Raw genomic sequence first — 23,997 nt, forward strand, 5'->3', positions numbered from 1 at the left:
TCGCCACTGCACGCCCGTATCTACCTGCGTAGAGGGGTCAGGCCAAGAGAGGGTACCGGATCCCTTACTAGTGGAGGCGCGAAACTACCCTCTGCTAGGAACCGGAGGCTGCGACATTTCAAGTGGCGCAGCCCCTCGCTACACCCGCTAGGAAGGCACCACATAGGGTCCAGGGAAACGGAACGCACGTTTGCCCGCCAAGGCCCGAGGCAGCTGGACAGAAGCGTGGTCACTGGTGGGATATGACAGGCCAGAGGAAGGACACACAAAGGGGGTCCTGTGAAGCACTTCAGAGATACCTGGGAGTCGGCCGAGCCCCTCACCTGGTGAGCACAGTGCGACGTGGGCAGCCGTTACCTGCAGACGTGGTCTGGAGTATAAGAACTGTGAGTAAAGGCCCTGGACTGCATCACTGACTCTGTGTCGTCACTGCTACTCCTGCACCATCACCCCCATCCTCCCTACACACTGCCCTGAGGCTACACTCCTCCCGTGGGGAGTTATGCTACGCTCTGCTGCACCCACAACACCAGCCTCAGCGGTCTGCCCTGCAGCGGCGGTTCACTCTGACCGCAATCCACGGGTGGCGTAGTCGGACAATACCAGTAAATTCGCCACTGGTCTGACCACCCTGAGCCACGGGACCGGGTCATCGCTACGCAAGGACTACAACCCCCAGCATTCATCCTACAAGGCCCGGTTCCGGGTTCCCCACGGCCCAGGGGGCACGTCACAAACATCAAGGATTTTTTACAGAAACTTTTCCAACTAAAATGTAAGCCTGCAGATCAGATCAGGTGCCATTTTCAACATGACAGCTTCTCTTCATCATCTATGTCTGATACAGGGAATGTTACTGGTCTGTCATCTCTTGTTTTTATCATCTCTCACCATCTTAGACGTAATCCATTTCCACCCACAACATTCGTCACATAATACACCCACAGCGACAGTGTCAGTCGCATCATCATGTATTATCCCATCACACGTGGAACTATGGATGATCAGGCACATTACTCTCATGGATTTTGGGTTTTCTGTAGAGCATCGGTCATCATCGTATAATCCATCCGGAGGATTAGTATTCCGTGTGCACGTAGGAACAGACATTACTTCCACTCTACATGCTACGAATACCAACTACCCTGCCATTCATTAGGTAGGGTGAGAAATGATGCTGCCCCGTCACAATGAATTCCAAGAGATAAAGCTGAAGAATTAAGTTTTCTATATACTTTTATCCTCATTACATTTCTTGAATGTTTAATTTGCCAGATATTTTTTTTTCATGGATTTTCTTATCAAATATCCTCTCGGCGATATCACAGAATAAGGGATTAATAAGGATCAGTGGCAATGTTCTGTGGTATTGAAGGGTAGATGCTAATAGTGAAGAGAAGAGGGGCACAGGGCACATGCTGGGGGCCGTTTCTGTCTTCTCTGCACCCTGAGCCCTCTCTTTTAATCGGGAACCTGACATATGCTGTGGGATTCGTTCTGTACTCACTAGTAGTTCGCAAGTCCTTGTTACCTCCACGTCCTCGGGACCAGATACAGCTGCACATATAACACAAGACATTTGGTCCGGTTCAACAAAGTCAGTTTTACTGTGCAGTTTGGATACATTTGCCTGCAGTACAGAGAATGAGACAGAGTCCCCTTTGGCCCAGTACGCTATCAGATCTTGCCTCCGTTACGCCCGAATTGCCCCCGCCTCAACAACTTCTGTTGGTACCAGGGGCTTCCCATCCGGCATTGCAGCTTCCCTGAGGCCCACCACCTTTCCCTCTTGCGGTGGACAGAAAGAGCCATGGAATCCGATGCCTCTTCCGGGCCCTAGGCCCAATAACGCCACTGGATCTGCCCAAAACTTCGGGTGTGTCCTCATGCTACTTTGGAGCCTTGAAACTGATAGAACCTTTAGCCACTTGTGCATCCACTGACCTTGAACCTTTTTCACTCACACTGTCAGAGACTTCCCCTCTAGAAGGAAGTGCTAGCCATTTTTGTAATCTATAACCCCTCCCAGAATATATGAGCTAATCCCACACAGTTAACTACATATTACCCTGACTGCCATTAACTGTATCCCTATAGCCTTCATTAGTTCCCTTATTGGACAGCCCTCCCCAAATCCCTGGCAACGGCCTTGAGATCGAACCCCCAGGAAACCGAGACACACACTGGCCATAAGGATAAAATGCAGTTTTTATAACAACAAATGAAACAATAAAAACATGTACAGTATATAAAATGTAGTTCTTTCTTGACACAACGTCTTCTTCTCACCCACTTACACAAGTACCACTGCCATACTGTGCACCACATCCAATAAATTGCAGCAAGAAAATTGCAGTGTAACAAAACGTAACCTCACCAGCAGTGTCGGACTGAGTTGGCAGAGGCCCACCAGTGACATTGATTCTTGGGGCCTACTGGTCAGCTACATATATAAATAACCTGACCCTGGTACACAAATTTACTTTTGCTTCTATGTAATATTAATTGGCCTAGCTTGTTTAATTAATGATTAAATTATACCCTTTTCTGCAAATTGTCACTAATAGCAATACTCATTAGTACTGCTTCAAGGTGCGGCCTACCGGAGGATTCTCCTGTTCTCCAGTGGGCCAGTCCAAGCCTGCTTATCAGTAAGGCTTTGCTCACATTGGGGCTATGGATTCCAATGGCGCCTGTTAGATCCCATTGATTTGTATTGAAGGGTCTGTTGTGGTTTATGAGCATACAGTATTATACTTGCTGTCAAACGTAATGGAACTGCCCATAGCTCCCTGACATTCTCCAATGGTGGAGTGTAGTTATACAATATGTGGTAAGAGAATGTAAAGTTCTGCTTATAAGTTCATATAATCTTGGCAGAATTTGTAAAGAGAACAACATCAAGTCTATTATTTTCAAATATGTAGATTTAAAATACAATATTTAGCATTGCAACATCACCAGGTCCAGCGTCAGCTCCCCACCGCTGCTCCAGTTTCAGCGTATTGGCTGCAGTGTTGATGCCATGACAACAGTGCACCTCACCACTGCAGCCAGTCGCTGAGCTCTGCTGATGTAGATAGCATGAGCCACTGAGCTCATTGATTGAGTGCAGTGATGATGTGCATTGTCTCGTGATGTCACCGCTTCAGCCAGTAAACAGAAACCGGAGCAGCGGCAGAGAGCTGACTATGGACCTGGGGAGGGTGAGAACTGTGTTTCTTCTAGTAGAAGTATGCAATCTGTGGAGCGCATATTTTTTGATATTGGAAAACACCTTTTAGTTGGCCATACACATTAGATAGCTGTCACAGCTATTCCTCCCATGTGCATGCATGTGGGTAGTAAGCCTATGTCCACCATTTTTGGAAGTAATTTGACTTCTTTCAGATCCAACCCTTCTTTTCCCTGATATTTGCCAAGGGGGGAGCAGTTTCTTTCTGATTACTTCCTTTATTATCTCAACGTAAGAGGAGGGTGAGGAGGTTATACACTGAATATCAGCAAGGAGAGAGGGGGGAAAGCATTAAAGTTATTAGAGAGGGCAGCTTATTTAGGCTGTAGATAGGAAGGAAAGCACATGATGCTTCATGAACTATAGAAGGGGAAATCACTCCAGGTATAATTCTATACTGAGACATGAAAGCATTAGCACCTTGGGAACATAGACCCCTTATCCAGAATGAGAAAAGTCTGAAACCTGTAGAAAACAGAATAAAAGGAGGCCTAAAAAAATAGAGATGAATATTGCTTACTGAAATGTAATGCAACTTTGTAAACTATAATGTAATGTAAAAATTATTTGGTTCTGTGACAGAGGTGTCCTTTGCTTTTAAGGCTTTGCCGTAGTCTAATCTGAAGCATTGACTCAAACCTGAAGGCATCTCATGAAGACAAATTGACTTATAATAGTTCAAAGTATTGTCTCCTGAGTAAAACAGAGCCCAGTCTGAAGGAGAACATTGCGGAAAAGGTGACAGTCCCAACCAGATCATACATTTATGGTACAATTTGCCATAGATATATGTTGTATGAAAGCCCCCTTAAGCTTCTTCTACCACTCTGAGCTAACATGCTTCACGAGACAGGGAAGGTCTAGGACCCTGCACCAATGTATTTATTTGCCATATGGGTTATTGAACGATATATATTCTTTGAGGTTTTCAAAAAGAGTTTCTCAATAGTTTGCATGCAGCATGAATAACCCAACCTTTAAAGTAAATTGAGCATTGATAGACATGAATTTGGGTTTTGTTGAGTCTTGCCTGAACCTGATATACACGAATGACTGGAAATGAAAACAAAGACCCAAATAAAGTGAGTTTCTATGGGATATTGAATAAAAATGGTCTGAAATGGTACTTAGTAAACCTGGAAAAAGTTCAAAAGGTAAAACTAATTCTTCTGCAGCTGTATTGGTTTAATAGAATATCAATCAATGCCCCTCTTTAGTCGGATGTGAATTTTGGATTAATTTAGAAAGAAATTACCGTAAGTTACTATTTGCTCTGTGCAATCGTAGACAATGGGTAATGACACACAGTATATTGTCACATAAGATGAAAAAATACATCACCATCAAACTGAATCATTCTCAGACCGAGCCGTCTGCTCTGAGCGAGTTATCTAGAGGAAAGCAAAATTCTCCTCCTGGTTAACATATGACCAACGAAATTCTACGCAAAAAAAACAAACAGTTAAATCTGCAGCCACTAATACTGTTGTGGATTTTGCTGAGGAAAAGGTGCAAAGTTTAAGCATATTTCACCCTGAGAAAGTCCCGCATGCCGCAACATTGCTTTTATGTGTTCTATAATGCAACATGGAAAAATGTATTTGCAGGGTTCTTGGATCCTTCTTGCACATTGGACTTCTGTGATGGATCAAATTTGTACTGACTCCCAAGCCTCAACCTCACCCGCTGCACAGGATACCTAGTTGGACATACACTAAATGAGTTGCCAATGTTAAGTCAAATTTACAATATGTCATTAGCTTTTGTATTTTATTGTGCCAAGGCGCTTTCAAGAGGACCTATCACTAGATCAAAAGTGTCCAGTTCTTGCTCTTATTTTATTCTCACTGCTACCTTGAGTATTTCGGTTTTTGGGCTTTTTGTCACGGGTGTGTAAGGGTTGACAGACAGTCATAAGGTGTCTGGCTGTAGAAGGTCACTGCGTTTGGCCTTACAAACATCTCCCTGATCCTTTTAGGATTTCTCTCTATTTAGAACCCAGCGGTGATCCTCACCTTGCTTGGGAATTATACCTTTCCCTTTAGGAACCTGAGGTATCCTCACCTTTTTGAGGTTAATCAGCACTTCCTTGCTGTGCCTTAAATACACTCAGATCCTCAGGGAGTTGCTGGTGATAGCATGTTATACCTATTCAGGCTTGGGATTCTAGCAGTCAACTAGAATTCCCTTGGAGTTCCTTCATGGATTGTTGCCGTGCTTTGTCTGTATCATCTTGCCGCTAAGTGTATTCCCCAGTTTGTTTCCCCTGTGTGTACTTTAGTTTGTAGTGGAGCTGACCTCCCGCTCCCTACCTAGGCTTAGGGTCAGCTAGGGCTATGTATCCTTCTCGGCGATAGGTGCAGAACCTATGTAGGGTCTATAGGAGAGTAAGGGTTTGTCATTAGATTTGTTTAGGGGTCTTCACTCTCCCTTTCCATAGTTGTAGGGCTCCCTCCCCTTTTCCCATCATTAAACGCTGGGTTCTCCCCATTCCTAGCGTGAATAGCGGGAGTCCCTTTTATTGCTAATTTTATGGTCTTTACCAAGGAGGCATTGGTCACATAATATTAATGCAGAGTAAAATAAAGACATGTCCCCTTGGTAAAGGCCATAAAAATAGGCATTACGCAAAAGGACCCATATGGTGGAATAAAACAAACAAACAAAAAAGAAAAGCTGAATATTACGGCTAACTGTGGGAATAAAATAAGATTAAAAAGTGGACACTTTGATCTGGTGACAGGTCTTCTTTAACATTGGCCCTGGTCTTCATGTGATTTAGCCTTGTGACCGTTCCCCTTACGGTCCCCCTGCTCAGATCCTGAATGCACAGATACAGGCAGAAAAACTCCTGTATATGTGATTATACAGAAGTGGATTAATCCTGGAGATTGTCAGTTAATAGGTCGTGTGGGTAGATATTAGGGAATCTTAAGGCCGCAGAGAGTGAAACATCCAGTGTTTTCAGACTTATCCCTGGGCAGTAGTAGGCTTAAAATGAAATCCAGCAAAGTCACCCATACACATTAGATGACTGTCAGCCAAACAAAGCTTTGGTCAATCGTTCAACTGGCAAGTGCCCCTGTGTTCTGTATGAAAAAGTCGCTGATAGACATCTCTGCCAACTGCTTATCTCTGGGAGAACAAATCGATCTACAGTCTGAAATCAGACATCTTCCCCGACAATAAGTTGGCTGGCACCCCCATACACATTAGTGTGTTGGCCACACCTGTCGATACAAGCGGGTTCAGTTGACATTATTCTACTGTATATGGTGGGGGGGGGGGGGGGGGCTTTCGTTTAGATTTCCCTGCCACAAAACCTGAAGATTTATGGCATATTAGAAATTTGACTGGAAAGTGGCCAATTCCTTTAAGCTCCTACTAATGGTGTAAATATAGAAAAAATGGAGCACCTTCATATCATGTTCAATAAATAGTGCAATTTTTTATTGTTCTATCATTTATACTAAAAAGCATTACTATTTGAAAAAGCACTTACCAATACTGATAAAAAGTTATTTTTTGGCACCAGTTATAGATTATTATATAGTCAGAAAAACAGAATATCAGGGAGTGTAAATATCCTGTTTATTCAATGAATGGCTGTTTCCATAATTAATTAAAAGAGAAAAACAAAAAAGGGATCATTGTCATCCATGATGGTGTAAATCCACTTCCACTATTGGGACTACAAGCTGGGTGACCAGGAAAGTCCACACACTGGAGGATCCGGACAGGTCTGTAAGGCAGATGGATACAGGAAAATCTGTCATTATATGGAGTATATTGTGCTGGTAAAATCAGTACATTGTGCGGACAATAGTGGACAGTAGTCCACTCATATGCAGGCTCCTCATAATACACTGATTATTAGTTTTCTGCCTATGCACAGAAACACAAATAAACCTATCAATGGTTATGAACGCCTTTGACATGGTAAAAATATATATTTTACCTGTGTTAGTGAAATTTCATTACTAGTGTTGAGCGAACATGCTCGACACTGCTCGGTGCTCACCCGAGCATCACGCTACTCGGGATGTTCGGCGAGCACCGAGCATTTCCGGGTTACTCGGACGGGAGCTCGGGTCTCCGCCCTGCATGTTTGGCGCTCTTTACGGAGCCAATGAACATGCAGGGATTGCCAGCCAGGCACTGTAATGCCGCAGCCATGTTGGTTGTGGGCATTACAGTGATTGTCTGGCCGCACAGCGTCACCTCGAGTATTTAAAATCGGGCGCCGCCATATTGGACACAGTCGCTCCGGATCAGACAGTGTAGGGACAGCGCTGCTGATTTAGGGAGAGATATATCCTGCAAAATAGTTAGTGTAGGGTCTGTAAAGGCTGTCAGATCAAACAAACAGTCCTTCTCAGGACTAATATCCATCCCAGGTATATCAGGTAGGCAGGCAGGCGGTATAGGAGACACAGTGGTTATACCAGCAAACGCTGCATTACAGTCCTGTGTGCTGCTCCTGTTGCTGAAATTGCTGGACTTAGCTCCAGGTCCCGGGGGCCAGGAAAAATCCTTTTTTTTATCTAAATCCTCTTTTTTTTTCCTCCTTCACAATGTACAAATACCCATCTTATTAACCTTTTGGTGCCCCCCCCCCCAAAAAAAAAGTGTGCCTCTGATTTTTCAGACACAAATATATCTGTTGAAAATAGTCTGGTGTAGGCCAGAGAAATAGAAGTGTGGTTTTGCAGTTCTATGGGCCATTTGTATCTAAAAAAAACAGTTTGAGTGTGTCGCTCACTGTTCAGCCGCAAATATATATATATTTTAAAAAGCCTGGTATACACCAGTAAATTATTACTGTGGTTTTGATGTTCCACGGTAAAACATCTCTATTATCCTGTTTTTGGCATTTTTTGCTGTATAAAAATAATAATAGTGTCTCCCTGATTTTTCAGACACAAATATATCTGTTGAAAATAGTCTGGTGTAGGCCAGAGAGACAGAAGTGTGCTTTTGCTGTTCCACGGTAAAAAATCTCTATTATTCAGGTTTTGGTAGTTTTTTCCGTAAAGAAAAACAGTAGTGTCTCCTGACTGTTGTGACACAAAAATATATCTGTTGAAAATAGTCTTGTGTAGGCCCGACATCCCAGTGTGGTTTCGCAGTTCCACTGGTCAAATCGCTGTACTATCCAGTTTTGGGCCTTTGGTATCTAAAAAAAAAAGCAGTTTCAGTGTGTCGCTCACTGTTCAGCCGCAAATATCTCTATTTAAAAAAGTGTGGTATACCCCAGTAAACAATAACTGTGGTTTTCCTCTTCCACGGTTCTAATCTACTCTTTATTACCCTTTTGCCATTGATAGTGCGAGTGTAAGCTATTTTACTTCATTTACAATGGGCAAGGCGCGTGGCAAGGGACGTGGAAGTGGACGTTCTGGTGATGGTTCGTGCAGAGGACGGGGCCGTGGCCAAGGTGAAAATGTGCCACAACCAACAGCCACATCTTCTCGCTCCCACTTCTTGACCGAATTACTAGGGAAGCACAGAACAACACCAGTATTGAGAACTGATCAGTGTGAACAGGTTATTAATTGGATAGCAGACAAAACTTCCAGTTACCTGGGCACCACCACCTCCGGTCTGTCTTCCACACGGTCAACTCTTAGTAGCTGTGAGTCTCGACCGCATACTCCTCCTCACCCTGATGCTCCTTCCTCCCACCATGCCGAGTGTCGTCAGACAGCAAGTGATCCCACACTTGGACACTCTGAAGAGCTGTTCACTGGTCCATTTCCATATTTGGGCCCCTCGCCTGCTCTGCTTGAAGTGGTGGAAGAGGAGATCCCATGTTGCGATGCCCAAATATTTGAACAGCCACGGCCACAGGAAGTCGATGTTGGCAATCTGTCACAAGAGGTGGACGATGACGAGACACAATTGCCAGGAAGTGAGGAGGAGGATCGTGGTGCGCAAGTGGAAGAGGAGGAGGTGGTGGATGATCTAGTAACTGACCCAACGTGGAAGGAGGACATGCAGAGTGAGGCCAGCAGCACACAGGGGGAGGGAGGCAGAGTACCCCAACAGGCAGGAAGAAGCAGTGTGGTGGCCGCAGACAGAAGGCAGGCAACCGTTCCCCGTAACAGCAACACGAGGGACGTTGCTAGTACAAGCGGTAGGTCTTCCAGAGTCTGGAATTTTTTTAAAGACTCTGCTGATAACCCCAAAAAGGCCATATGTTCCACCTGCCATGCCAGCATCAGCAGGGGTGACAAAACTACCAGCCTGACCACTACCAGCATGATCAGGCACATGGCAGCAAAGCACCCGACTTTGTGGGGCGAAACCCAGGGTCCACGACCAGTGTCAGCGGGTGTCACCAGTGCTTCTTCCACTGTTGTGCGTGCAATAGAACCCCCTGTTGTGTGTGCAAGGCAATCCCCTGTCCATACTGCATGTAAAGATGCCCCCTCCTCTCAGTCTTCACTTGTTATGGCAGTTTCTCAAGAAACAGCATCAACGTCCACATCCACGTCCCACCGCAGCGTTCAATTGTCCATACCCCAGACCTTTGAACGAAAGCGGAAATTCGCAGCTAACGCCCCACAGGCCACAGTCCTAAATTCGCACATTTCACGACTGCTTGCATTGGAAATGCTGCCTTTTAGGCTGGTGGAGACGGAATCCTTCCGCAATCTTATGGCGGTGGCCGTCCCTCGGTACTCGATCCCCAGCCGACACTATTTTGCCCGGTGTGCCATCCCCGCACTACACAAGCACGTGTCCCAAAGCATCTGCCGTGCCCTCAACAACGCAGTTACTGGGAGAGTCCACCTGACAACGGACACGTGGACAAGTGCTTGTGGCCAGGGACGGTACATCTCTCTGACGGCACATTGGGTAAACATAGTGGAAGCCGGGACCCAGTCGGACCTTGGGACGGAACACATCCTCCCCACACCGAGGATTGCGGGCCCTATGTCAGTCAGAGTTGCCCCCACAGTGTACAGCTCCTGCGCATCCTCCTCCTCCTCCTCCTCATGTTCAGCCTCCATCTCAGATATCACCACATCAGTTACAAGCTGGAAGCATTGCAGTACTGCCTCCGCCAAGCGGCAACAGGCTGTGCTGAAACTCATAAGCTTAGGTGATAAACCTCACACTGCTTGTGAGTTGTGGACAGCTGTGAAAGAGCAGGCAGATCTGTGGCTGAGACCGCTGAACCTACATCCCGGCATGGTCGTGTGTGACAATGGCCGTAACCTGGTGGCGGCTCTGAGGCGAGGTGAGATCACACACGTACTGTAACGGGTCTGGGAGGCGGAACCTCTGAGCAACTTATACAAGGGGCAGTCCTTGTAAGGAAGCGGGTGGCGACCAGGGAAGACAGGCAGGCGGTCACAGCAGGTGACCGGGACAGTCTCTGGGCAAACGGGCAGGAGGTCACGGCAAGTGACCGGGACAGTCTCTGGGTAAACGGGCAGGAGGTCACAGCAAGTGACCGGGACAGTCTCTGGGTAAACGGGCAAGAGGTCACAGCAAGTGACCGGGACAGTCTCTGGGTAAACGGGCAGGAGGTCACAGCAAGTGACCGGGGCAGTCTCTGGGTAAACGGGCAGGAGGTCACGGCAAGTGACCGGGGCAGTCTCTGGGTAAACGGGCAGGTACGACCTGTGACGGCTGAGCCTCCAGGTAGGCTAGCAGGCAGATGGCAGATGAGTGCTCCCAGGTGAGCAGGCGAGAGTCTCAGGATAAGCAGGTGGTCACAGCATGTGACGGCGGAGTCTCCAGGTAGGCTAACAGGCAGGTAGCAGATGAGCGCTCCCAGGTGAGCGGGCAAGAGTCTCTGGACTGGCAGGTGGTCACAGCACGTGACGGCGGAGCCTCTAGGTAGGCTAACAGGCAGGTAGCAGATGAGCGCTCCCAGGTGAGCGGGCAAGAGTCTCTGGACTGGCAGGTGGTCACAGCACGTGACGGCGGAGCCTCCAGGTAGGCTATCAGGCAGGTAGCAGGTGAGCGCTCCCAGGTGAGCGGGCAAGAGTCTCTGGACTGGCAGGTGGTCACAGCACGTGACGGCGGAGCCTCCAGGTAGGCTATCAGGCAGGTAGCAGGTGAGCTCTCCCAGGTGAGCGGGCAAGCTGGTCCATAGACAGACTGACAGGTGTCGGAAGGCAGACCGTCGGACCTCAGGCTAGCAAGCAGGAAAGCGGATGACAGGCAGGAATCAGGCAGCAAACTGGCAGGTAACTGGCAGGTAACTGGCAACGGAACCTGAGGGCTGAAGCAGAGTAGTGAACAGTGCAACAACATTGCTCGGGCACCTCCATTTTGGAGGAGGTGCCTTATATATGGAGGGATCCTCCGGCCATTGGCCGGGGACTCCTTAGGGCGACGCGCGCGGCCCCTTTAAGAGAGGGGGAGGGTGTGCGCGCGCGCCCTAAGCACAGTGACCGGGGGAGAGCGGGCGCTACAGGCAGAGCGGGAGGAAGCCGCCGGGCACGGAGCAGAGAGGTGAGGGGAACAGCGTCCCTGCCTAGCAGGAGGCAGGGACGCCGACGCTACAGTACCCCCCCCTTTAGGCCCCCCCTTTTTTAGGCCAGACAGAAATTTAGCAAGGATGAGAGGGGCATGGATGTTCTCCCGGGGCTCCCATGTTCTCTCCTCAGGACCAAACCCCTTCCAATCCACTAGAAAAAAGGTCTTTCCTCTTACCCTTTTGGTGGCCAGAATGTTCTCTACCTCAAACTCGTCTTCAGCAGAAACCGGAGCAGGAGGCGTACCTGTAGACTTGGAAAAGGAGTTAAGTACCACGGGTTTGAGAAGAGATACATGGAAGGAGTTAGGGATCCGTAAGTTGGCCGGGAGTTTCAATTTATAGGCCACCGGGTTGATCTGTTTGATAACCTCCAGTGGGCCGATGAACCGAGGCCCTAACTTATAGGAAGGAATCTTGAGCCGGACATATTTGGATGAGAGCCAGACTTTATCTCCGGGACGAAATTGTGGGGAATCCAGGCGTTTTTTGTCGGCGTGTCTCTCCATCCGCTCGGATGACTGAAGGAGTGCGGATCGGGTGCTCTCCCAAATGGAGGAAAATTTGCTAACGAGAGATTCCGCGGCCGGGTTGTCCACAGAGGTGGAGACAGGAAAAGGGAACCGAGGATGCTGACCGAAGACTACAAAAAACGGGGATTTAGAAGAAGATTCGCTCTCGTGATTGTTGTAAGAGAACTCGGCCCATGGTAGGAGATCCACCCAGTCTGAATGGTGGGCATTAACGAAGTGCCGGAGGTAACTGGTCAAATTCTGATTGATCCGCTCCACTTGACTATTGGACTGTGGGTGGTAAGCGGAGGAGAAGTCCAGGGTGACGTCGAGCAGTTTACATGTGGCTCTCCAGAAGCGTGAGGTGAACTGAACCCCACGATCCGACACGATGTGGAGAGGCAGACCATGGAGACGGAAGATGTGGCGGATAAAGTCCTTAGCTAGCTCGGGAGCAGACGGGAGGCCTGGCAGGGGAATAAAATGAGCCATTTTGGAAAAGCGGTCAGCGACCACCCAAATGACCGTACAACCGGCAGAGACGGGGAGATCTGTTATGAAGTCCATAGCTATATGTTGCCACGGGGCAGCAGGCACAGGCAGAGGAAGAAGGCGGCCGGCAGGCAGGTGTCTCGGAACTTTGTTGCGGGCGCAGGACACACAGGCAGAAACAAAGTCAATTACATCCTTGTGCAGGGTAGGCCACCAGTAGTGCCGGGTAATAAGCTGGAGAGTCTTTTTCTGACCGGCGTGCCCAGCTAGCTTAGACGAGTGACCCCAGTGTAGAATCTTCTCCCGATCGGACTCCGTTACGAACGTCTTACCGGGAGGGAGACGATTTAGGCCCACGGGGGCTACCTGCATTACTCTGGCGGGATCGATGATGTGTTTAGGCTCCTCCTCAAGATCAGACACCAGAAAGGATCGGGACAGGGCGTCAGCTTTGATGTTTTTGTCAGCCGGACGAAAATGAAGAATTAAATCAAAGCGGGCAAAAAACAAAGACCACCGGGCTTGGCGCGGGTTAAGTCTCTGGGCGCTCTGGAGATATGCCAAGTTCTTGTGGTCAGTGTAAATTATTACCGGGTGGAGAGCCCCCTCGAGCAGGTAACGCCACTCCTCCAGTGCCATCTTAATGGCCAACAATTCTTGGGCTCCTATAGAATAATTGCGCTCAGAAGAGGAGAAAAGTTTGGAGAAAAAGCCGCAGGTTACCTTTCTTCCGGAAGAAGATTTTTGGGTAAGTACCGCCCCAGCTCCGGAGGAGGATGCGTCAACTTCTAGGAAGAATTGTTTGTTGCCGTCCGGACAATGCAGCACCGAGGCGGAGAGGAAGGCCTGTTTTAAGGAAAGAAATGCCTCCTCTGCTTCGGGCGGCCATTCTCTGGGGTTCGTACCTTTACGGGTGAGAGCAGAGATAGGGGTGGTCCGGGAAGAGAAGTGCGGTATGAACAGGCGGTAATAGTTGGCGAAGCCCAGGAACCGCTGAATAGCCTTCAACCCCTCTGGTCGGGGCCACTTCTGGATTGCAGACAGTTTCTCAGGATCCATTTGTAGACCAGTCTGAGAGATTATGTAGCCCAGAAATGGAAGAGAGGTCTGCTCAAAGATGCACTTCTCATATTTAGCGTAGAGGTGGTTCTGCCTGAGCCTGAGCAGGACCTGACGAACGTCCCTCCAGTGAGTAGGAAGATCCCGAGGGAAGACCAAGATATCGTCCAGGTACACCACCACGCAGGAGTAGAGAAGATCACGGAAGATGTCATTGACCAACTCTTGAAAGACGGCAGGAGCGTTACAGAGACCGAAGGGCATCACAAGGTACTCATAGTGGCCGTCCCGGGTATTGAATGCAGTCTTCCACTCATCCCCCTGACGGATACGGACCAGGTTATATGCCCCACGGAGATCCAGTTTGGTGAAGATTCTAGCCCCCCTCAGACGGTCAAATAATTCAGGAGGCAGGGATGCCGACGCTACACGTACCCTGCCTGGCTCATGTGCTTAACCTCATGGTTCAGCGGTTTCTTAAATCGTACCCTGAGTTGCCAGATCTGCTCGTGAAAGTACGCCGCCTGTTAGCTCATTTTCGCAAGTCGGCTACAGCTTCCGCTGCCCTTGCTGTGTTGCAGCAGCGTTTGCAGCTTCCGGCACACCGACTGGTGTGTGATGTCCCCACCAGTTGGAACTCTACCCTCCACATGTTGCAAAGGATTTGTGAGCAGAAGAGAGCAGTTGTGGAGTACCAGCTGCAACAAGGCCGTCGATATTCAGGTCAGACTCCACACATAAGACCTCAGGAGTGGACCTGGATGTCTGACATATGTACCATCCTGACAAACTTTGAGGAGGCCACCAAGATGGTGAGTGGCGATGACGCCATCATTAGTGTCAGCATCCCACCACTTGTCTGTCTTTTGCAACGCTCTCTGCAGAGAATTAAAGAGGAGGCATTGCAGCCAGAGTATGATGAGATGGATCAAGAAGCCGTAGCGGGCGATTACACACAGCCCAGCCTCATCTCATCCCAACGTGCATTGGGGGACAATGAGGGAGAGGAGGAGGAGGAGGAGGAAGAACAGGAGCTGCTATCATGCGTTGTAGACGGTAGTACCTGTACAAGTGTCATACCGTCAGTTCAGCGTGGGTGGCCTGAGGACAGGGGGGAGGAGGAAGAGGAGGAGGAGGAGGAGAGCATGGTCAGTCGTCATCTTGGTGAGGACACGGAAATCTTGCCCGTTACCAGTCTGGCACGCATGGCTGACTTTATGTTACGCTGCCTTAACCGTGACCCTCGCGTTGTCAAAATGTTGGATGACAGTCATTACTGGTTGGTGACACTTGTAGACCCCCGCTACAAGGAGAACTTTCACTCTCTTATTCCTGAGGTGGAGAGGTCTACAAAAATGGGGCAATACCAGAAGGCCCTTGCTGCAGAACTCTTAAAAAAATTCCCATCTGAACACGCTAGCGGCAGAGGTCACAGTTCGTTGCCCAACCAAGGCGTACAGGCGAGAGAGATGCAACTCTAATCCAGCAGAGGCAGGGGAACACTGTCAACGTTCTGGGACTGTTTTCTGACACCCGCCCAGCTTACAGGCCCTGAGGCGCGGGGTACTCTCACAAGGAGTGGAAAGTTTCAAAAGATGGTGAGGGAGTACCTTGCCGATCGTACCAGCGTCCTCCGTGATTCCTCTGTGCCTTTTAATTATTGGGTATCCAAGCTGGACACTTGGAATGAACTCGCTCTGTACGCCTTGGAGGTACTGGCCTGCCCTGCCGCTAGCGTGTTATCGGAGCGTGTTTTTAGTGCCGCTGGGGGAATTATAACTGATAAGCGCACTCGCCTGTCAACTGACAATGCTGACAAGCTGACCCTAATCAAAATGAACAAGGGCTGGATTGGGCCAGACTTCTCATCACCACCAAATGACAGCAGAGTAACATAAAGTCAGATCCACTGTGTTATTTCGGGAGGTGTATTCACATGCACCGCTTCACACCCACACATGGGTATACGCTTCCTCGTTTCGGTTGTTTAATCTTCTTCTCCTTATACTCAGCCTCCACCACCACTATACCACCAGGGTGCCAGCATTGCAAGTTCCTCCGTCCAAATTTTTGGCAGCTTTTGCTGGGAAAGCATAAGCAAATACCATGGGAGACCCACTCCCCAATAATGGGAATAATGTTTGTAATATGCTGTACTGCATGGCTCTTGTAAGGTGCATTGCAAGTTGCTCCGTCCTAATTTTTGGCAGCTTTTGCTGGGAAAGCATAAGCAAATACTATGGGAGACCCACTCCCCAATAATGGGACTTATGTTTGTAATATGCTGTACTGCATGTGACGCGCCCCCTGGGCCGTGTGTACACGTGTGTGGGATACCCGCTGCCGGGTCTCTGGGGTCTGTAGTCTCCGTGGCGGTGACCCGGTCCCGTGGCTCAGGCTGGTCAAACCAGTGGCAGTCTTTCTTAGGTTTTGAGGTTAATTGTCCGACTGCGCCACCCGTGGATTGCGGTCAGGGAGTACCACCGCTGCGAGGCAGACCGCTGAGGCTGGTGTTGTGTGCGCAGCATAGAATGGGATAACTCCCCTCGGGAGGAGTATAGCCTCAGGGCAGTGAGTGTGGATGATGGGGGTGATGGTGCACGAGCGCAGCAGGAATGACTCAGAGTCTTTGCAGTGCAGTTCAGGGTCTTTACTGATGATTATAAGGTAGACCCTCCTGGGAGTACTGGCTAGCATAAGAGGCCTGGTCAGTCTGTGAGCAAGCAGGAGTTCCCCTGGCCAGGTGGAGTTGTAGGCCTCCCCGTCTGTCTGCACTCTTCCTGGCTACCTTGCTGTAAGCGGGTAGAAGTAGCCCACGTCCCTGAGTGTACCGTGTAGTGCTCACCCGTATGGCTGGTGACTTGGGGCCTTCTGTTAGCCTCCGCTCCACGACGGCGGTGCTGGTCCCTTGCTTGTGACTGAGCCTCCGGGCTTCTATGGCCAGAGGACCTGAAATCCTCTGCCGGCTGGTTTCTGCTGCTGGATATATAAGTCCTCACAGCTTCGGACTCCTGTGTCCGGTTCCTATTGTCTTCTGCCAGGGCGAGCTCTGCTCAGCTTCCAGCCTCTGGTCTTTAGCTCCTAGCTCCTACAGAGCTCCTTGCTGTTACTTTCCCTTGCTCTCACTCTGACTCTGACTGTTCTCTGACTCACTCAACCCCGCCCCAGATCCAGTTTATAAGGGCAGAATTCTCCCCTCCCAGGACTGGGGCAGGAGGATGTTGCATGTTTAAGGGATCCTGACCAGGAAACCTCCCACTTGCTCGCCGACGTAATATCTCTATTACTGTGGTGACCAGACCCCTGGGGTGCCACACATGGCTCTTGTAAGGGGCATTGCAGTTCCTCATAATTTTTGGAAAGCCTTCCATTCACTGCTTAGGCCAACAGTGCACTGGAGACCCAGTTGCTATAAATCGAAAAAAAGGTTTAGTTAGCGCCCTCTGACCTCCATGTCATTTCCAAGGGGCATTGGAGTGGCTCGAAATTTTTGGTAGGCATTGCACTCACTGTATGCCCTATAACTGTGTAGCTGAACCGCTCCTTTTGGTACAGAAACATATCCTACAAGACATGTGTGGTTGGTTGGCCTGATATTGATGTGAATGGTCCCTGTTCCTCCTGCTCTTTCTCCTTTGCCACCACCTCATCCATCATTCATCACCTGAAGCTTTGTTTTAACGGGAGTCATAGAACTGGGATAGTAGCAGGAAAACATCCAGCAATCCTCGAAGGAGGTAGGATATGCGCCAAAACGCTGACCACCTCAGGCCTAGCCGCTACTACATACATGCGCTTGCATTCCAAGGAACAGAAAGCTAAGGAGGTGGATGGCCTCATGATCATGAATAATTTACTCGTTGTGTAGGAGGCCGACCACTGCTGCTGTCTACCTTCTGAACTTTGTGTTGAAGCCTGATTGACCCAGGACCCGCAATCCTCTATGTCTGGAGGACGTGTTGCATCCCAGTGTCCAACTGTGTCCCGGCTTCCACAATATTAACCCAGTGTGAAGGCGTCAGTGAGATGGACCATTCCTGGCCACATTCACTTGTCCACGTGTTTGTGGTTAGGCTGTCCTTCCCACTAAATGCACTGGGGAGGGCACAGGTAATGTTTTGGTAAGCGCGCTTGTGTATAAGGCGCACCGGGACAAATAGGGGCGGCTGGGGACCGTTTATGGACACCCGGCCACCCCCACGCGGCTGGGGACTGAGTATGGACACCCGGCCGCCCCCTGGCGGCTGGGGACCAAGCGTGGACACCCGGCCGCCGGGCGGCTGGCGACTGAGTATGAATACCAGGCTACCGACGCAGCCATGACGTGGTGGCCAGATTCCACCTCCACATGCCTAAAAGGCCCAATTTCAAGTGCAAGCAAGCTAGCAGTATGGTATTGCAGCCTGGGGGTGGATGGGTGGCAGGCTGCATACTTGCGCTTGTATTGCAAGTTATGGGGGAGGTACAATTGAACACTGCCCTGGGACAAGGACTTGCACGGGGATAGTTGCAAGTCTGCATCTTCTGATGCGGCAAGGATCACTTCTGATGGGCACACTTTTAGGCAGTGACCTGGGTGTCAGAGATGCTTCCAGGGGTCTTCCCCATACTGTTCCCTTGTCTTTTTAGCACTGTATGCATGTGTCACACAGCACATGGCCAGATAAGGTTGTAAAATGTTAAAATGACATTTCCCGGTGAATGCATTTGTCACGGTTGAAAGCAATACAAAAATGCAAAAACGCATAAAAAATGCTACTTGTGAACATAGCCCAAGGTGTGGAGGAGTATTTTTGTTTTTGGTTATTTATTTTACCTTATACACAAGTCTTTACCCTGGAAAGGATGTTCCTTAACCCCTTTCCGACCTGGTCAGTAATAGTACGCACCAGGTCGGGAAGGCCGGTTCAGCGGGGGCTCTGGCGGTGAGGCCGCACTGAAGCGAGCACATGTCAGCTGATTATTGGAATCGCAATCCACCCGCGGCTGTTAACATGTTAAATCTCTGACAGTGGCATTTAACTCGCGCTTCCGGGAGTCCTAAGCCCCGCCCATCAGTGACCCCGTCACGTGATCGCGGGTCACCAATGGGTGGGCATGACAACTCAGGGTCTGCAGCAGACGCCTGTGGTTGTCATGTCTCAATTGCTATGAGCGCCACCTAGTGGTCAGCGCTCATAGCAAGTGAGCATTTCTCCTGCATACAAGCGATCTGCTCATCGCTTGTATGCAGTAGAAGCAATCAGACAACTGCTGCTTCTAGTCTCCTCTGGAGACTATAGAAGCAAGCAGAAAGTGTAAAAAAAAAGTTTTTAAAAAAATAAAAAATATATAAAGGTTTAAGTCACCCCCCTTTCGCCCCATTCAAAATAAAATATATATATATATAAAAAAAAAAAACACATACACATATTTGGTATCGCCCGATCTATCAATATAAAAGAAGAATTAATACAATCAGTAAACGGCGTAACGAGAGAAAAATTTTAAACGCCAGAATTAAGTTTTTTGGTTGCTACAACTTTGCAATAAAATGCAGTAACGGGCGATCAAAACATCAGATCTACCCCAAAATGGTATCAATAAAAACGTCAGCCTGTCACGCAAAAAATAAGCCCTCACCTGGCCCCAGATCCCGAAAAATGGAGAAGCTAAGGGTCTCGGAAAATGGCGTCATTTTTTTTTGGTTTTTTAGCAAGCTTTGGATTTTTTTTTCACCACTTAAATAAAAAAGAACCTATACATGTTTGGTGTCTATGAACTCGTAACTACCTGGAAAATAATGATGGCAGCAATCTGTGAACGTGGTAAAAAAAGGACCCAAAAAACAACTGTGGAATTGCGTTTTTTTTGCAGTTTCACTGCACTTGGAATTTTTTTCCCATTGTCCAGCACACGATATGGTAAAACCAGTGATGGTGTTTAAAAGTACAACTCGTCCCGCAAAAAATAAGCCCTCACATGGCCATATTGAACGAAAATTAAAAAAGTTCTGGCTCTGGGAAGAAGGGGAGCAGGAAAACACAAAAACAGAAAGACCCATGGTCGTTAAGGGGTTAACATATTTCGCAGGAAAGCACTTTCACTTTCGTTTTTGAACGTTTTATTGTGAGCCTGTAAAAGTGGCTTAATACCTCTGACCACGTTGTTGACAGCAGTGACCTGGGGGTCAGAAATGCTTCCTGGGGCGATCCCCATGCTGTCCCCATGTCATTTGAGCACTGTCACTATCGTTTTGGGCACTTTTTAGGCTTTCTACAGACTGCCGGGGGAGCCGCCGCAAAAATGTTCGGGTCTCCCATAGACTAACATTGGGCTCGTTGCTCGGGTCGAGCACCCGAGTATCACAGTGAGCTCGGCCCGAGCTTCGAGCACCCGAGCATTTTAGTGCTCGCTCAACACTATTCATTAACTTAAAGTAATCTCTAAGTTTCAGGCTGCAATTTTTATTCCTTAATTTATTTTCTGATCCCCTATATGCAGTTTGCATCCAGATTCAAGTTCCAGATTTGTCTCTTGTGGGAGTGTCTCTCCCAGTAATATAGGCTGGATGTGAGTTCTGTGTGTATCCAGGGTGCCTCTGTTCTTCACTGCTCATATCTCAGCACAACTTCTATCTGTTATGCGCTAAGCAGAGAGACCCACCAAGACTGGCACCAAACCATCAAAGGCGCAGCCACAGACGCACTTGGCGCAAACTGACCAGCTAGGCGAGCCTTTGACAGCCACTCCCTGCTAGATTGCACAGCATAATGAACATAAGAACATAATCCCACCACCGCCTAATGCCAGACACAGCAGCGTCCTGCGTTACCTAGCAACTGGGGGAATCAGTAAGAGATACGGTGTCCCGCATCCTCACACTGTCACGAGTGTGTCAGAGGTGACAGACAGTCGTCCTGCAATGATTTGGAGGAGATCTCCACATTTGGCAATGCAGACAGCTGCCTAGATAGGAGGCTATGTTTAGGACCCAGCGACAACCTCCCTTTAGTCTGGGTGTATATATACCTGGTGTGTCTAGGTGGGCGTCGCCGGTTATATTCATTCCTACTTAGAACTTGGCTGAAGTAGCATCACGTCCTCTTTGAAGTCTTGAGGCCGTGTGCCCTATTGGAGTTTTTTCTAAAGCTAAGTTGTTATTCCCCTGTGGTGTCTTCCCCTTTTGTCTTTAGAATGCTAGCAGAGGTGTGTAGTTCTCTTCTCCTTCTACCCACAGCTGTAGCCTTACGCCAGGGATAGTAGGTCGAGGCACGTGATCGGCAACAGCTGCGGAGGCTGTATAGGGACAGTAGGTGAAGACAGGGTGACACTAGTCCAGTTTAGGGGGTCACCACTTCCCCTTTCCCTAGTCTCTGGGCTCCCTTTACCTTTCCTCCCTGTATTGCACTCACACCTGGCGTAACACACACATCCTACAACACCAGAATGTGATGCTCCATAAGATTGGGATGGTTTCCCTGCACACGTAGTAGGACAGGACAGTGGCGACGCCCACGAACAGAATAGCGCAGCACCAGACCCAGGTGGGAGCACAGAATCACACTTCCTAACACTATCCTGCACTTATTTGCTCTTCATGTGCTTTACTCTTTTACTGACTGTTTTCTCTGCCCTCCCTGAGATACTTTCTCCCCTCTCTATGTTGTAGAAATGTTTAACACAGAGAATGGAGGGGGAGAGCAGAAAGCCATCAGAACCATGACTTCTACAGACTATTTGGAAAATTCCTTAACTTTGCTTTTAGTAAGCAAATGAGCAATAAAAAAAAAAATTGTGAAAACGTATATAACCTTTAAAAGGAATCCATCAGGATGTTTTTAACAACTGAGGCTAGTTATACGGCTGTATAGGACCTAGTACATGCTAAAAAATGATACCCATCTTGTAATAATCCGATGTGCCAAGGCTGAGAAATCTTTGGCTTTGAAGCCACATGCAAATTATACTAGAAGAACATTGGGGGTGTGTACTAAGAAACTCAGTGTGATACGCCCCCAGTGCACTTCCAGGCTAATTTGCATATGGTTTCAAAGCTTGATTTCTCAGTGTTGGCACACTATGATACCGGTATCTTTTTTTAATATGTACCAGGACTTATACATCCATATCACTGATCTCAGTATTAATATTGTCCTGACAAAACACTCGCTGGACTCCATGTTGGCCACTCGCTGTACTAATTAAGACATGAGTTCTGAAAACTGTTTCACAGTCACACCCACTTGCCAAAGAGTTGAAATCACCTGGTCGACACAAGACCTGACTTTTGTATAAGTTGTACAATATTCACGTGCAATTGTTTTATTATAAATGGCGCTCTACTAATGTATTGTTACTTACAGATAATTGTCATAGCAGCGGTACAAAAAACCTCTTTGAGACAAGACAGATTCTAATGTAGCTGTGCTGTTCTTTCCACAGGAATCCCTGAGAAATAGAGAATAATAAGCTTTATAATACTTGATTTTTCTACTTATCTATCTATTGAGATGCTGTAAAAAAATGAGACCACTCCTAGTTGGCTTCCACAGCCAGATGTGGCGCCGTTCACTCAGCCTTGCAGGACCGGGCAGCACATTGTTCTTCACTCTATAGCCCCTATACAGGGATCTGGCCTTCTCCGCAAGGGCCCCTGTGGACTAGCTGATGACTGATGGAGGGAGTTGAGATATTAAAGAGCAGCTGTCACCAGGTCAAAAGTGGCCAGTTTTTACTCTTATTTTATTCCCTCTCCTCCACTCTACAATTTTGCTTTATATCAAATCCACCAATTTTTATGGTCTTTACTAAGAGGATGATCCTCACAGGTTTGTCTGGGGTGTGTCTTTTCGCTGCTCCGCATAATTTCCCTGTAAGCAACACCCCCTTCATAAAGACTACCAAAATTAGCATATTGGCAACACTGAATAAAAATTTCCAGAACTGTATGGCGGATAAAAAAAAAAAAAAAAGCCCAAAAAATTCAGAGGAACGGCGGGAATAAAATAAGAGCAAAGCTGGTCACATATGACCTGGTGACAGGTCCTCTTTAGATCAAGCAGTATTAGGCTATGTTCACACGCGTTGGGTTTTGCAGCATATTTTGCTGCAGATTTTTATGCAAATTTTCAGCTGCGTTTTGCAGTGCCAGCAAAGTCTATGAGAAACCAGAATTCTCTGTTCACATGTTTTGTTTTTTTTGCTGCGTATTTTGCAACTTGGTTGTAGTTTTTGGAAAATAGAGCATGTCACTTCTTTCTGCGTTTTTCCAGCGTTTTTTCACCCATAAGAAGTAATAGGTGGTAAAAAAAAACGCAGCAAGAAACGCACCAAAACCTGCGTTTTTAACACAGCTGTTTTCCTTCCAGAGAAAAGTTAGCAGATTTGCAGCAGAAAAAAAAAAAAACAGAACATGTGTGAACACAGCCTTAGAGACACAGTGACAAGGACAAAATCAGATGCAAATGCGTAATCACTGGAAGTCAGGTCAGATCATTAGTACAAGAATGGAAAACCAGGCATCCAACTTATATGCTTTTAATGAACCTCTACAAAACATGTGTAATTGGATACACAGCCACCTGGCTGTCCATAACATGATGCTGACTACTTTCTTGGTAAATGGGAAAACAGCTAATATAGTTTAGGGGGAAACAGATTTTCCCATTACTGAGACGGGAGATGACATTTGGTGGTAGACACATAGATTCTGCTGCAAGTTCTCCTGAAACGACAGTTACAGTTCTCCACAGAACTTCATGAGCAACAATTGATATCTGTTATCTCAGTAATAGGACAAACTGTATTCAATAAAGGCAGATTTTACCCATTGATTGAGATTTTTGAGAATGAATGCCTGTCCAACTAGTCTCCCATGAACCTGGGTCCCTGGCGGCTATTAAACGCCACAGTGCTTCAGATTTAAACATGTAAGCCTTAAATCATACACCCACTATCTCATATGGACCGAGCAGCATGGATCAGCCGTCAGGTTCTCTTTTAATATACAGTACAGACCAAAAGTTTGGACACACCTTCTCATTTAAAGATTTTTCTGTATTTTCATGACTATGAAAATTGTACATTCACACTGAAGGCATCAAAACTATGAATTAACACATGTGGAATTATATACTTAACAAAAGTATGAAACAACTGAAGATATGTCTTATATTCTAGGTTCTTCAAAGTAGCCACCTTTTGCTTTGATGACTGCTTTGCAC

At 47.7% G+C, this 23,997-nt stretch overlaps 1 protein-coding gene across 3 annotated transcripts in view; it reads right to left on the reverse strand.

Moving 5' to 3' along the window:
* Nucleotides 1–23,997, reverse strand: part of BST1 (bone marrow stromal cell antigen 1) — a 156,891-nt gene that overhangs the window by 70,261 nt on the left and 62,633 nt on the right. For all 3 annotated transcript variants that reach the window (XM_073647267.1, XM_073647258.1, XM_073647277.1), the window contains exon 8: nucleotides 22,136–22,222. In XM_073647267.1, the coding sequence (XP_073503368.1) occupies nucleotides 22,136–22,222 (87 nt within the window). The remainder of the gene's footprint in view (nucleotides 1–22,135; nucleotides 22,223–23,997) is intronic.

The sequence above is a fragment of the Phyllobates terribilis genome, unplaced genomic scaffold, assembly GCF_046119375.1.
Source record: "Phyllobates terribilis strain yellow unplaced genomic scaffold, ASM4611937v1 Scaffold_1__5_contigs__length_1240528914, whole genome shotgun sequence".
Taxonomy (NCBI): domain Eukaryota; kingdom Metazoa; phylum Chordata; class Amphibia; order Anura; family Dendrobatidae; genus Phyllobates; species Phyllobates terribilis.